Source organism: Oncorhynchus clarkii, chromosome 5 (genome assembly GCF_045791955.1).
Source record: "Oncorhynchus clarkii lewisi isolate Uvic-CL-2024 chromosome 5, UVic_Ocla_1.0, whole genome shotgun sequence".
Lineage (NCBI taxonomy): Eukaryota > Metazoa > Chordata > Actinopteri > Salmoniformes > Salmonidae > Oncorhynchus > Oncorhynchus clarkii.
The window spans coordinates 16,376,356-16,390,836 of NC_092151.1; the positions used below are offsets into that span (position 1 = coordinate 16,376,356).

Below are 14,481 nucleotides of genomic sequence, written 5' to 3' on the forward strand. Positions count from 1 at the left end.
ACAGCCGTGTGTGTGTGTGTGTGTGCTGACAGGGCAGAGGGTGCTATTTTAATGTTGGAGGCCTGGACAGACTAACATTCCTCCTGTCGTGTCTAGGAGTCAGCTGTGCCATTAGATCCTGAGTGCCCCACACACACACACGCATGCTCATATACACACATGTACTCACATTCTCACACTCAGGGTTTGATAGTGTTAAAGCCTGTTCACACGCAGTGCACAAACCCAATTACAGACAGACGACAGACTGCACATCCAGAGAGACGGAGCCTGGCCAGACTGGACTAGCACAGATGCTCAGTGTCTCAGATATTACACACACACACACACACACACACACAGAGCGATGTATACCTCACCCGGATCATCCTAGCAGACACGTTATTTATGCTACCAATCTTTCTGTCTGGTCTAAGCAGCTGTGATGTGATGGTTAGAGGAGAGAGGTTCAACATAGTCAACCATTCTGCCTGCCTGCTCTACCGGCTGTTAGTGGTGGGCTGTGATGTGTGTGCTGGTTGTGTAGCAGTTGGTGAGTCACTGATGGAATTGGTGGTGTGTGTGTGTGTTGTTTTAGCAGTCATTGTGTGTCTCCAGGAGGAAGCAGGGTTTGGCCAGTGAATCAACTGAAAGCGTGACACATCTCTCTCTCTCTCTCTCTCGCACTCTCTCGCTCTTACACACACACTCCCCTCCTCTCCCACTCTCTCCTTCACCTCTCCCCTTCTCTCCCTCCTCTTTCCCCTCCTCTCCATTGCTCTCCTTCCTCTCTCCCCTTCTCTCCCACTCTCTCCTGCCTCTTCTCTCCTCCTCTCCCTCTCTCTCCTCCCTCTTCCTCTCCTCTTCCTCTCTTCTCCCCTCTTCCTCACTATCCTGCCTCTTCTCCCCTCCTCTCCCTCTATCCGCCCTCTCTCCCCTCCTCTTCCTCTCTCCCCTCCTCTTCCTCTCTCTCCTCCCTCTTCTCACTTCCTCTAACTCTATCTCCTCCCTCTTCTCCCCTCCTCTTCCTCTCTCTCCTCCCTCTTCCCCTCCTCTTCCTCTCTTCTCCCCTCTAACTCTATCTCCTCCCTCTTCTCCCCTCCTCTTCCTCTTCCTCTCTTCTCACCTCTTCCTCACTCTCCTCCCTCTTCTCCCTCCTCTTCCTCTTCTCCCCTCCTCTTCCTCTCTTTCCTCCTTCTCTCCTCCTCTTCCTCTCTCTCCTCCTTCTTCTCATGTCTTCTGGCAAACTGTTTTTGTGAGGCAGAGAGAGAGAGAGAGAGAGAGTGGCCTGTAGAGGGGAGGAACACACAGCATGACTACATCACCCTATCCTGTGATGCTTTGAGAGTGTGTGTGCACCACCTGACACACGTTAAGATCTTAGGTTTAGACAATGAGTGTGTGTTGAGGGTTAGTAAAAGGGTTGTGGATGATTCTGGAAAATCCTTTCCCCCCCCCCGAGGCTGATAACGTGTTCTACTACCAGCTTCCTGCAGTGCAGAATGGGTTTACTCTGTTATTCCTTCAGGCTGTGCAAGCTTTGATATGGAACCAGATACATTTCCCCATTGACACTGTTATGCGGTCAGTTTTATGTCTAAACTGCACATAGATCAGTAATATCTGTTACTCCTTAGGCTAGAGTTTTACCCAGAGCTTCTGACACAACCATACGACGCAGCGTCGATAATGTCACCCGCCACAAACACACAGAGGCATAGTTGCAGACAAAAAGCTGGAAAATGCCCTTTTTAGCAAGCGACACAGGGTGGGGTGGAGGTAGAGGAGGGGGCATGAGAGGGAGGTTAGCTCTAAACCCCATGTCAGTGTGTGGACAGATCGACAGGAAGCAGCTTTCACACACAGAGGGAAGGGCAAATGAGAACATTTCCTGCTGGACTCAGATTCCTCCTGATGACAAATTTGACTTCCTATTTCTCTTAGATGGGAGAACGATGGGTTACCTCTTATAAACAAAACTATGGTCATTTTTGCATTATAAGTCATCCCCTGGGCACAGATCTAGAATCTGCTTACCCTCCCCAAATCCTGACCTTAATAATTATGGGGGGAAACGCAATACTGACCTCAAATCAGTGTCTAGGGGCAACGTCATCCTACTGTCCTACTAGTATTTCTGTCCTGACTGATCCTTTCCTTACAGACAGCCTCACGCTGACCTCAAATCCTCCCCCAATGACTTTCTCTTCTTCAAGCACAGTAGACGTGGGAGAGAAAGAGAGAGAGAGAGAGAGAGGGAGGGAGGGAAGTGGAAGTAGTGAGACTATGAGCCATGTCATATCACACTGGGCTCTGTGCCAGATCAAGCTGGGATTATTCCACATGCTCCCAGCAGCTCTGCCATCACGCTAAGTGTGTGTGTGGATTCAACACTTGAGCAATTGAGGAAGCCTGTGAAACACTTCGGCTTGGACCCATGTGTTACATCATAGTGTTGGCCAGTGTGTATAAAAGCACTTTATGAAGATAGAGTTAACACTATTATCCCTGTATGATTAGATCAGAATGGTAGCTAGCAATAATAAGCCTAAACCAACAGTAGTGTCTCATCAGTGGAGCTAAGCGTCGGCTGAGTCACTTCCTACAACCATATTTTATCATAACGTGAGAGTCCAGTGTGTATGTGTGTGTGTCTGTGTGTGTGTGAATGCGTACATGCATGTAAGCAGGTGTGTGTGTTGGATGATTCAGAGGGCAAGGTCCAAAAGGCTTCTTAACATCTTCTACCCCCAAGCTATAAGACTGTTGAACAATGAATCACCCGGACTATTTACATTAACCCCCCCCCAGATGCTACTCGCTGTTTATTATCTATGCATAGTCACTTTACCCCTACCTACATGTACAAATTACCTCAACTAACCTGTACCCCCGCACATTTACTCGGTACCGGTACCCCCTGTATACAGCCTCGTTATTGTTATGAAATTTGATGTATTTTTATTTCACCTTTATTTAACCAGGTCGGCTAGTTGAGAACAAGTTCTCATTTACAACTGCGACCTGGCCAAGATAACAAACAACAACACAGAGTTACACATGGAATAAACAAACATACAGTCAATAACAAAATAGAGAAAGTCTATATACAGTGTGTGCTAATGAGGTAGATTAAGGGGGTGAGGCAATAAATAGGCCATAGTGGCGAAATTATTACAGTATGGCAAATTAAACACTGGAGTGATAGGTGTGCAGAAGATGAGTGTGCAAGTAGCGATACTGGGGTGCAAAGGAGCAAAATAAAATAAATAACAATATGGTGTTGAGGTAGTTGGATGGGCTATTTACAGATTGGCTTTGTACAGGTGCAGTGATCTGTGAGCTGCTCTGACAGCTGATACTTAAAGCTAGTGAGGGAGATATTAGTCTCCAGCTTCAGTGATCTTTGCAGATCGTTCCAGTCATTGGCAGCAGAGAACTGGAAGGAAAGGCGGTCAAAGGAGGAATTGGCTTTGGGGGTGACCAGTGAGATATACCTGCTAGAGCGCGTGCTGCGAGTGGGTGCTGCTATGGTGACCAGTGAGCTGAGATAAGGCGGGGTTTTACCTAGAAACAACTTATAGATGACCTGGAGCCAGTGGGTTTGGCGACGGATATAAAGCGAGGGCCAGCCAACAAGAGCATACAGGTCGCAGTGGTGGGTAGTATATGGGGCTTTGGTGACAAAACGGATGGCACTGTGATAGACTGCATTCAATTTGCTGAGTAGAGTGTTGGAGGCTATTTTGTAAGGATAGTCAGTTTTACTAGGGTATGTTTGGCAGCATGAGTGAAGGATGCTTTGTTGCGAAATAGGAAGCCGATTCTAGATTTCATTTTGGATCTGAGATGCTTAATGTGAGTCTGGAAGGAGAGTTTACAGTCTAACCAGAAACCTAGGTATTTGTAGTTGTCCACATATTCTAAGTCAGAACCGCCAGAGTAGTGATGCTAGGCAGGTGCAGGCAGCAATCAGTTGAAGAGCATGCATTTAGTTTTACTAGCATTTAAGAGCAGTTGGAGGTCACGGAAGGAGAGTTCTATGGCATTGAAGCTCATCTGGAGGTTTGTTAACACAGTGTCCAAAGAGGGGCCAGAAGTATACAGAATGGTGTCGTCTGCGTAGAGGTGGATCAGAGAATCACCAGCAGCAAGAGCGACATCATTGATGTATACAGAGAAAAGAGTCGGCCCGAGGATTGAACCCTGTGGCACCCCCATAGAGACTGCCAGAGGTCCGGACAACAGGCCCTCCAATTTGACACACTGGACTCTGTCTGAGAGGTGGTTAGTGAACCAGGCGAGGCAGTCATTTGAGAAACCAAGGCTGTTGAGTCTGCTGATAAGAATGTGGTGATTGACAGAGTCGAAAGCCTTGGCCAGGTCGATGAATACAGCTGCACAGTATTGTCTCTTATCGATGGCGGTTATGATATCGTTTAGGACCTTGAGCGTGGCTGAGGTACACCCATGACCAGCTCTGAAACCAGATTGCATTGCGGAGAAGGTACGGTGGGATTCGAAATGGTCGGTGATCTGTTTGTTAACTTGGCTTTCGAAGACCTTAGAAAGGCAGGGTAGGATAGATATAGGTCTGTAGCAGTTTGGGTCTAGAGTGTCTCCCCCTTTGAAGAGGGGGATGACCGCGGCAGCTTTTTAATCTTTGGGGATCTCAGACGATACGAAAGAGAGGTTGAACAAGCTAGGGGTTACAACAATTTTGGCAGATAATTTTAGGAAGAGAGGGTCCAGATTGTCTAAACCTGCTGATTTGTAGGGGTCCAGATTTTGCAGCTCTTTCAGAACATCAGCTATCTGGATTTGTGTGAAGGAGAAATGGGGGAGACTTGGGCAAGTTGCAGTGAGGGGTGCAGTGCTGTTGACCAGGGTAGGGGTAGCCAGGTGGAAAGCATGGCCAGCCTTTGAAAAAGCTTATTGAAATTCTCAATTATCGTGGATTTATCGGTGGTGACAGTGTTTCCTAGCCTCAGTGCAGTGGGCAGCTGGGAGGAGGTGTTCTCCATGTACTTTACAGTGTCCCAAAACCTTTTTGAGTTTGTGCTACAGGATGCAAATTTCTGTTTGAAAAAGCTAGCCTTTGCTTTCCTAACTGCCTGTGTATATTGCCTGTGTAAAAAGTTGTCTATCACGGGGGCTATTCGATGCTAATGCAGAACGCCACAGGATGTTTTTGTGCTGGTGAAGGGCAGTCAAGTCTGGAGTGAACCAAGGGCTGTATATGTTCCTGGTTCTATATTTTTTGAATGAGGCATGCTTATTTTTGTTACTTTTTATTTTATATTTTACTTTAGTTTATTTAGTAAATATTTTCTTGAACTGCATTGTCGGTTAAGGGCTTGTAAGTAAGTATTTCACGGTAAGGTCTACACCCATTGTATTAGGCGCATGTGACAAATACAATTGGATTTGATTTGAAACGTAGTATGGTATCGATGCCGAGGACTATGGTGAGAGCAGATGGGGTCATGTGTTTTCAATATTACAGAAGTGCTAAAAACAACCCTGTGTGTTTGTGCGTGTCAGCAACAGAATATAGCAGTCTATTTGCAACAAAATAAAGACACACAAGCAGAGAGAGAGAGAAACACACCATATACTGGCGCTACTGTATCGTTTATACTGTAGTGTGTTTATAATTCTACTGCTGCTATGGGCTTCCCTAGTGACCCAGAGAGGAAGCCCACTGAGCATGCTCAAAAACAGAGGGGATGGAGCAGGGGGAGAATGAGGGAGCGAGGGAGAGGGAGCAGGAGAAGGAGAGAGAGTTGCATGACAAAGGAGAGAGAGAGAGGGTGCGAGTGAGCGATTAAGTGAGAGAGGGAGAGGAAGGGGGTGAGGGAGTAACATGATGGCTGGAATGAGAAAGAGGGAGGGATGAAGAGTAGCATGACGGAGGGATCCATGCCTGCACGAGGAAGCGCTGATCCTGCTGTGATGCCGGGTCTGCTGGGCTATATTTAGCTCTTGTTGCCATGTGCCCGGAATGTCCATGGCAGATGCACACACACACACAGATTCAAACGTACACACGCAAAAACACCCGGGTGTGTATGTGTATGTATGCGTGCCACAGAGGGAAAATAATGAACATCAACAAATGAGAACCATCTCTCTCTGTGTTCAGTTTCTAATGGTAACACAGCATCTCTCTCTGTGTTCAGTTTCTAATGGTAACACAGCATCTCTCTGTGTTCAGTTTCTAATGGTAACACAGCATCTCTCTGTTCAGTTTCTAATGGTAACACAGCATCTCTCTCTGTGTTTAGTTTCTAATGGTAATACAGCATCTCTCTCTGTGTTCAGTTTCTAATGGTAACACAGCATCTCTCTGTGTTTAGATTCTAATAGTAACACAGCATCTCTCTGTTCAGTTTCTAATGGTAACACAGCATCTCTCTCTGTGTTCAGTTTCTAATGGTAACACAGCATCTCTCTCTGTGTTTAGTTTCTAATAGTAACACAGCATCTCTCTGTTCAGTTTCTAATGGTAACACAGCATCTCTCTGTGTTCAGTTTCTAATGGTAACACAGTATCTCTCTGTGTTCAGTTTCTAATGGTAACACAGCATCTCTCTGTTCAGTTTCTAATGGTAATACAGGATCTCTCTCTGTGTTTAATTTCTAATAATAACACAGCATCTCTCTGTTCAGTTTCTAATGGTAACACATCATCTCACTCTGTGTTTGGTTTCTAATGGTAACACAGCATCTCTCTCTGTGTTCAGTTTCTAATGGTAACACAGCATCTCTATCTGTGTTCAGTTTCTAATGGTAACACAGCATCTCCCTGTGTTCAGATTCTAATGGTAACACAATATCTCTCTGTGTTCAGTTTCTAATGGTAACACAGCATCTCTCTGTGTTCAGTTTCTAATGGTAACACAGCATCTCTCTCTGTGTTCAGTTTCTAATAGTAACACAGCATCCCTCTGTTCAGTTTCTAATGGTAACACAGCATCTCTCTCTGTGATCAGTTTCTAATGGTAACACAGCATCTCTCTCTCTGTTTAATTTCTAATAATTACACAGCATCTCTGTGTTCAGTTTCTAATGGTAACACATCATCTCACTCTGTGTTCAGTTCCTAATGGTAACACAGAATCTCTCTCTGTGTTCAGTTTCTAATGGTAACACAGCATATCTCTGTGTTCAGTTTCTAATGGTAACACAATATCTCTCTCTCTTTTCAGTTTCTAATAGTAACACAGCATCTCTCTCTGTGTTCAGTTTCTAATGGTAACACAGCATCTCTCTCTGTGTTTAGTTTCTAATAGTAACACAGCATCTCTCTGTGTTCAGTTTCTAATGGTAACACAGCATCTCTCTGTTCAGTTTCTAATGGTAACACAGCATATCTCTGTGTTCAGTTTCTAATGGTAACACAATATCTCTCTCTCTTTTCAGTTTCTAATAGTAACACAGCATCTCTCTCTGTGTTCAGTTTCTAATGGTAACACAGCATCTCTCTCTGTGTTTAGTTTCTAATAGTAACACAGCATCTCTCTGTGTTCAGTTTCTAATGGTAACACAGCATCTCTCTCTGTGTTCAGTTTCTAATGATAACACAGCATCCCTCTGTTCAGTTTCTAATGGTAACACAGCATCTCTCTCTGTGATCAGTTTCTAATGGTAACACAGCATCTCTCTGTTCAGTTTCTAATGATAACTCAGCATATCTCTCTGTGTACAGTTTCTAATGGTAACACAGCATCTCTCTGTGTTCAGTTTCTAATGGTAACACAGTATCTCTCTGTGTTCAGTTTCTAATGGTAACACAGCATCTCTCTGTTCAGTTTCTAATGGTAATACAGGATCTCTCTCTGTGTTTAATTTCTAATAATAACACAGCATCTCTCTGTTCAGTTTCTAATGGTAACACATCATCTCACTCTGTGTTTGGTTTCTAATGGTAACACAGCATCTCTCTCTGTGTTCAGTTTCTAATGGTAACACAGCATCTCTATCTGTGTTCAGTTTCTAATGGTAACACAGCATCTCCCTGTGTTCAGATTCTAATGGTAACACAATATCTCTCTGTGTTCAGTTTCTAATGGTAACACAGCATCTCTCTGTGTTCAGTTTCTAATGGTAACACAGCATCTCTCTCTGTGTTCAGTTTCTAATAGTAACACAGCATCCCTCTGTTCAGTTTCTAATGGTAACACAGCATCTCTCTCTGTGATCAGTTTCTAATGGTAACACAGCATCCTTCTCTCTGTTTAATTTCTAATAATTACACAGCATCTCTGTGTTCAGTTTCTAATGGTAACACATCATCTCACTCTGTGTTCAGTTCCTAATGGTAACACAGAATCTCTCTCTGTGTTCAGTTTCTAATGGTAACACAGCATATCTCTGTGTTCAGTTTCTAATGGTAACACAATATCTCTCTCTCTTTTCAGTTTCTAATAGTAACACAGCATCTCTCTCTGTGTTCAGTTTCTAATGGTAACACAGCATCTCTCTCTGTGTTTAGTTTCTAATAGTAACACAGCATCTCTCTGTGTTCAGTTTCTAATGGTAACACAGCATCTCTCTCTGTGTTCAGTTTCTAATGATAACACAGCATCCCTCTGTTCAGTTTCTAATGGTAACACAGCATCTCTCTCTGTGATCAGTTTCTAATGGTAACACAGCATCTCTCTGTTCAGTTTCTAATGATAACTCAGCATATCTCTCTGTGTACAGTTTCTAATGGTAACACAGCATCTCTCTCTGTGTTCAGTTTCTAATGGTAACACAGCATCTCTCTCTGTGTTCAGTTTCTAAGGGTAACACAGTATCTCTCTGTGTTTAGTTTCTAATGGTAACACAGCATCTCTCTGTGTGTTCAGTTTCTAATGCTAACACAGCATCTCTCTCTGTGTTCAGTTTCTAAGGGTAACACAGTATCTCTCTGTGTTTAGTTTCTAATTGTAACACAGCATCTCTCTCTGTGTTCAGTTTCTAATGGTAACACAGCATCTCTCTCTGTGTTCAGTTTCTAATGGTAACACAGCATCTCTCTCTGTGTTCAGTTTCTAAGGGTAACACAGTATCTCTCTGTGTTTAGTTTCTAATGGTAACACAGCATCTCTCTGTGTGTTCAGTTTCTAATGCTAACACAGCATCTCTCTCTGTGTTCAGTTTCTAAGGGTAACACAGTATCTCTCTGTGTTTAGTTTCTAATTGTAACACAGCATCTCTCTCTGTGTTCAGTTTCTAATGGTAACACAGCATCTCTCTCTGTGTTCAGTTTCTAATGGTAACACAGCATCTCTCTCTGTGTTCAGTTTCTAAGGGTAACACAGTATCTCTCTGTGTTTAGTTGTAATGGTAACACAGCATCTCTCTCTGTGTTCAGTTTCTAATGGTAACACAGCATCTCTCTCTGTGTTCAGTTTCTAATGGTAACACAGCATCTCTCTCTGTGTTCAGTTTCTAATGGTAACACAGCATCTCTCTGTGTTCAGTTTCTAATGGTAACACAGCATCTCTCTGTTCAGTTTCTAATGGTAACACAGCATCTCTCTCTGTGTTCAGTTCATAATGGTAACACAGCATCTCTCTCTGTGTTCAGTTTCTAATTGGTAACACAGCCTCTCTCTCTGTGTTCAGTTTCTAATGGTAACACAGTATCTCTCTGTGTTCAGTTTCTAATGGTAACACAGCATCTCTCTCTGTGTTCAGTTCATAATGGTAACACAGCATCTCTCTCTGTGTTCAGTTTCTAATGGTAACACAGCATCTCTCTGTGTTCAGTTTCTACTGGTAACACAGCATCTCTCTCTGTGTTCAGTTTCTAATGGTAACACAGCCTCTCTCTCTGTGTTCAGTTTCTAATGGTAACACAGTATCTCTCTGTGTTCAGTTTCTAATGGTAACACAGTATCTCTCTGTGTTCAGTTTCTAATGGTAACACAGCATCTCTCTGTGTTCAGTTTCTAATGGTAACACAGCATCTATCTGTGTTCAGTTTCTAATGATAACACAACAGCTCTCTCTGTTCAGTTTCTAATGATAACACAGTATCTCTCTGCGTTCAGTTTCTAATGGTAACACAGCATCTCTCTCTCTGTTCAGTTTCTAATGGTAACACAATATCTATATGTGTTCAGTTTCTAATGTTAACACAGTATCTCTCTCTGTTCAGTTTCTAATGGTAACACAGCATCTCTCTCTCTGCTCAGTTTCTAATGGTAACACAGCATCTCTCTCTGTGTTCAGTTTCTAATGGTAACACAGCATCTCTCTCTGTTCAGTTTCTAATAGTAACACAGCATGTCTCTCTCCCTTTGATCATCACTAGCCTTAAGAGGGATGAGGAGTGCATTGGTGACTGTACATTTTCAAGGTCAAATGATGCACAAGCTAATACAGTGCAAATACACACTCAACACACAAGCAATGAATATATAGAACCTATATAAACCTATTGAAACATTAACATGTAGATGGCTGGAATGAGGGGGCAGGGCGACCTCTATCGGTCTTCAGTGAGTTTTCAAGGGTCCCCAAAAGCAGGAAGAAAACTAACAAGAACAAAATACCTGAAGCAAGACCAAACATTTCAATGTATTTTCAAAGAGCAGTACAGTATTTGACTTGCTTACAGATCACAATAGAATAGAATTCCATTAATAGCGAACTCATATAAGCTAGCAGCATTTATTGGGGTGGGGGTCTGCACTTTAGAATCCTCTCTCCACCCCTGATATGAATCTGTCCTATTTTTACCCTCCTAGAGCCAAAACCGCATATCACCCCACAACCTGCATCTCTCTACTACTCCACAGACATTATGTACAGCTACAGCATAGGAGCTAACATCGCCACACATGGCGGGAACCAACCACATGGCGTACAGAGATATCACTATGCAAACCAGCATACCGACGACCAATGAGGAGGCCTCTTCCTCCTCTGGTTGGTTGGGTCCATTTCATCTCGCCATGCGAGATTCTAGGTTTATGGGTTTGATGGACACAGAGCTCCAGAGCCCTGATTCACGCTGTGTGTGTGTGTGTGTAAGAGTCGCTGCAGAGCGCTACACTAAGCCTATTTCCGACGGAATATTGACAGAAGTCCCTACCGCTTGTAGATGTGTGTTTGAGGTAGATCGTCCATCCTCCTGTTATTGTCTGTTCTGCTCTCACATCTCCACAAAAACATCCAAATGCATTGAATTTAATACCATTTTTTAACTTTACTTCCATCATATGGCAAAATACATCATATACTCATTGAAAATGTTTTTTTTAGTATTGCTTTAAAAAGACAAATAACATTGTGTATTACATATTAGTTGACGCTAGCTGTTATGTAATATATTAGCTTAGCTTTTTAAATAAATAATAATAGTAGAAAAGGGATAACTGACTTTCTTATAGAAAATAAACAAAATAGCATTGATTTCACAATTTCACAGTGGATAATACTCAAAATAAAAATTACATTTGCAATGTTAGACAAGGAAAAATAATGAACTTTCTTATAGGAAATAAAACAAAATAGCTTGTAATTCTCCTCTTCACTGATACGAAGCAGATCATTCAGTCAGAGCACAAACAGACACATTAAAAAACATTTTCCCATAACTAGATATTACCCAATAGTACAGAAAGTTGACTACATAAAAACAAATGAGAACTGTCCTGCTTGGAGGACAATTAATGATTCTACTCTACTGTACTTAGCCGGTGGTACTGAAACCATAAGATAAAGAATTCAATATTAAGTTACTTTTTTTTATACTGAGCATTTACGGTCTGTGACGAAAACTTTGCGAAGCTAGAGCAAGGGCTCTTGATCCTGTCTGTAGCCGACAGGAGCTGGGGCTACTGAGCCACAACTCAACACTGCAGAGAGAATGAACACACAGCACCACCTGCTGGTCACACACTCACTACAACCAAACCACTTTCAAAAGACATTGGTGCACTCAGTAAAAAAGGCACTATCTAGAACCTAAAAGGGTTATTCAACTGTCCCTGTAGGATAACCCTTTGAATAAGCCTTTTTGGTTCAAAGTAGAACAATTGTGGTTCCTGGTAGAATACCTTTGGGTTCCATGTAGAACCCTTTCCACAGAGGGTTCTACCTGGAACCAAAAAGGGTTCTCCTATGGGGACAGCCGAAGAGTGTGGTGGTAGAAGGGTCTATCATTTCAACACCTCTACAGTATCCATCTGTCTGATCTCTCTCTCTCTGGCTGTACTTGGTATATACACTCTTGGGACTGGGTGTGTGTTGTGTGTTTAGTTGTTGTCATAGAAGTTGGTGAGCTTTCTGAGGTCCTCTTTCTGACACATCGCTACGGGCTGGCGTTGCTCCAGTGAGGTGCTGATGAACCAGTCGGGGTACTTGGCCGACTCGAAGGTGGTCAGGGAGATGCCTTTGGTTGTCATGTAGAAGAGGAAGCGGGCTGTGTCTCCCTGAGCGCTGATGGTCCTCAACTGGTCGTCAGAACTCCGCTGAGAAAGAGAGAATGGGAGGGCAGGAGAAATGATTAGGATGATGAGAGGTGAATTGAGTATGTAGAGGTAAGTGTGTATGTGTGTGTTTGTGAGAGTGAGAGACACACCTCCAACTGTAGGATGGGAGCTGTGCTGTCTGTCTGCTTGGAGCAGGACAAGTTGAAGTCGCTACTGGCAATCCTCAAGGCAACTGGCTGGGCCTGGATAGTGTGGGAGTTCTTCATATTAATATTATACATGGAGAGGTTGAACGTCGCTGAGAGAGAGAGAGAAAGAGAGAGTTAAAGGCCATTTTCACAATTTTAACACTCAACTGTGATGTTACCAAAATTGGTAAAGGCTGCCAAAAACTACGCTTACGGAATGCTTGCACTGTGCTTGCAGTGTAGTTTGGCAGTTAGCCTATCTCTCTGGTGGTCGATGCCGCCCCGCAGTGTAACGGCACATAGCACCATGGTTTCAGGGTTGTGCACCAGGCTCTTCTGGTAACTGTCACACAGGGTGCACTGCCTGGGGCTGTCCAGTCGCTTGAAGGTCCCCTCAGCCTTTTTATCCACCGCTCCCTCTGGCTCCTGGACCCGCTCCATCACACACTCTACACAGAGGAGTGGAAGGGGGAGATGGAGAGAAAGAGGGGTGGGGGGGGGGACATGGGACAGGGACCATCAATTAACTGAATTGTTAACAGTGATCTGGGCCTAAAGAAACAGAAAATCAGTCTAGAGTACAGTCTAATCAAATAGTATAGATCGTCTATTGGTGACTGTACTGCAGCCTATGTACCTTCCAACAGGTTGTCCATGATGATGCCTGAAAGCTGGTCGTCGGTGCACTCCATGCCCAGGGGAGTGTGTGTGGAGTCGGACTTCTGAAAGGTGTGTTTCATCCTGTGCAGCACCATCACCAGGTGAGCCACCTGTCTCATGCCTACCTGATGCTGCTGGATAACCTCCAGGTCAAAGGTCAGGCCCTTGTGCAGCTCCATCTCTGGTCCACCCTACACACATACAAGTAATCAGAATGATTACAAGTAGCAAAACATTTATAAATTCTGTCAAGAAATATATTTATATATTTATTTATATTTCTGGAGTTGCCCCAGGTTTCACTCAGTTTTAAAGGTTCAAAGAGATTTTAAAGACTGTTCTATTTAACACGCCACCACTTTTAAGGCAATTTAATATCATAGTGCCTTATTGGTCCTCTTTATGTATGAGCACACTGACTCAACCTACGTTTTTGATGTTCTACAACTAGTGTACCCTAATCCTTATAGCGCTTGCCATTCTTTTTTATACAATGTGTAGCAAAATGTCTTACCTTCGCACCAGGCAGGCAGCATTCCGCATCAAACTCCATACTCTCCGAATAAGAGCTGCAGAGAAAAAACACTAAAGGTGTTAGCCTTAAATCTCATCTTCCTCTTCAAACTCAGATAAACAAACTATTTTTATATCGAGGTTGGTGCAAACTGAAGCCTATACATCAGCATGCAAATTGGAAATAGGTTTAAGGCTAACAAATACATGCAAACCAAAAATACAGTATCCCCCAGGAATCAATTCAGAGATATCCTACCTCGGCAGAGCATCGGCCAATTTCAACTCCATGATTCTGAGACAAAATTAAAACAAAAATGAGATTAGCCTACCATTAAATACCTGAAATGAATTGTATGACTATTTTCTATCTTTTTAAAATGTATTTTTTAGCCTACCATTAAATACCTGAAATGAATTGTATGACTATTTTCTATCTTTTTAAAATGTATTTTGAAAAGTTTAGTACGTTTTTCTAAATACCCTACCTTTAGAGTGATCGTTTATCTCTTAGTGGTTGAAGCGTGAAAATGATGCCAACTGTGCTTTAGTAAACTCTATATTCTACTTGTCTCTGGAACATGGGAAACTCCCACACCTGCTCTAAACGTGGTGGGAAAAGTAAGAGCAATTACACAGTTTAATCACTAGCTGGGTTTCTAGTTGGCGACAGACTTTCATGTAAATAGTCACAAATTCGCATGTAG

At 43.1% G+C, this 14,481-nt stretch overlaps 1 protein-coding gene across 1 annotated transcript; it reads right to left on the minus strand.

Annotated features, from left to right (window-relative positions):
- Positions 1 to 12,236: 12,236 nt before the first annotated feature.
- On the minus strand, positions 12,237 to 14,065 carry LOC139409641 (interleukin-1 beta-like). The gene is made up of 6 exons (XM_071155061.1): positions 14,034 to 14,065; positions 13,776 to 13,830; positions 13,239 to 13,452; positions 12,829 to 13,050; positions 12,563 to 12,711; positions 12,237 to 12,452 (listed from the first exon to the last, which is right to left on the minus strand). Exons 1-6 carry the CDS (start codon positions 14,063 to 14,065, stop codon positions 12,237 to 12,239), a joined length of 888 nt encoding a protein of 295 aa, XP_071011162.1.
- Positions 14,066 to 14,481: the final 416 nt, after the last annotated feature.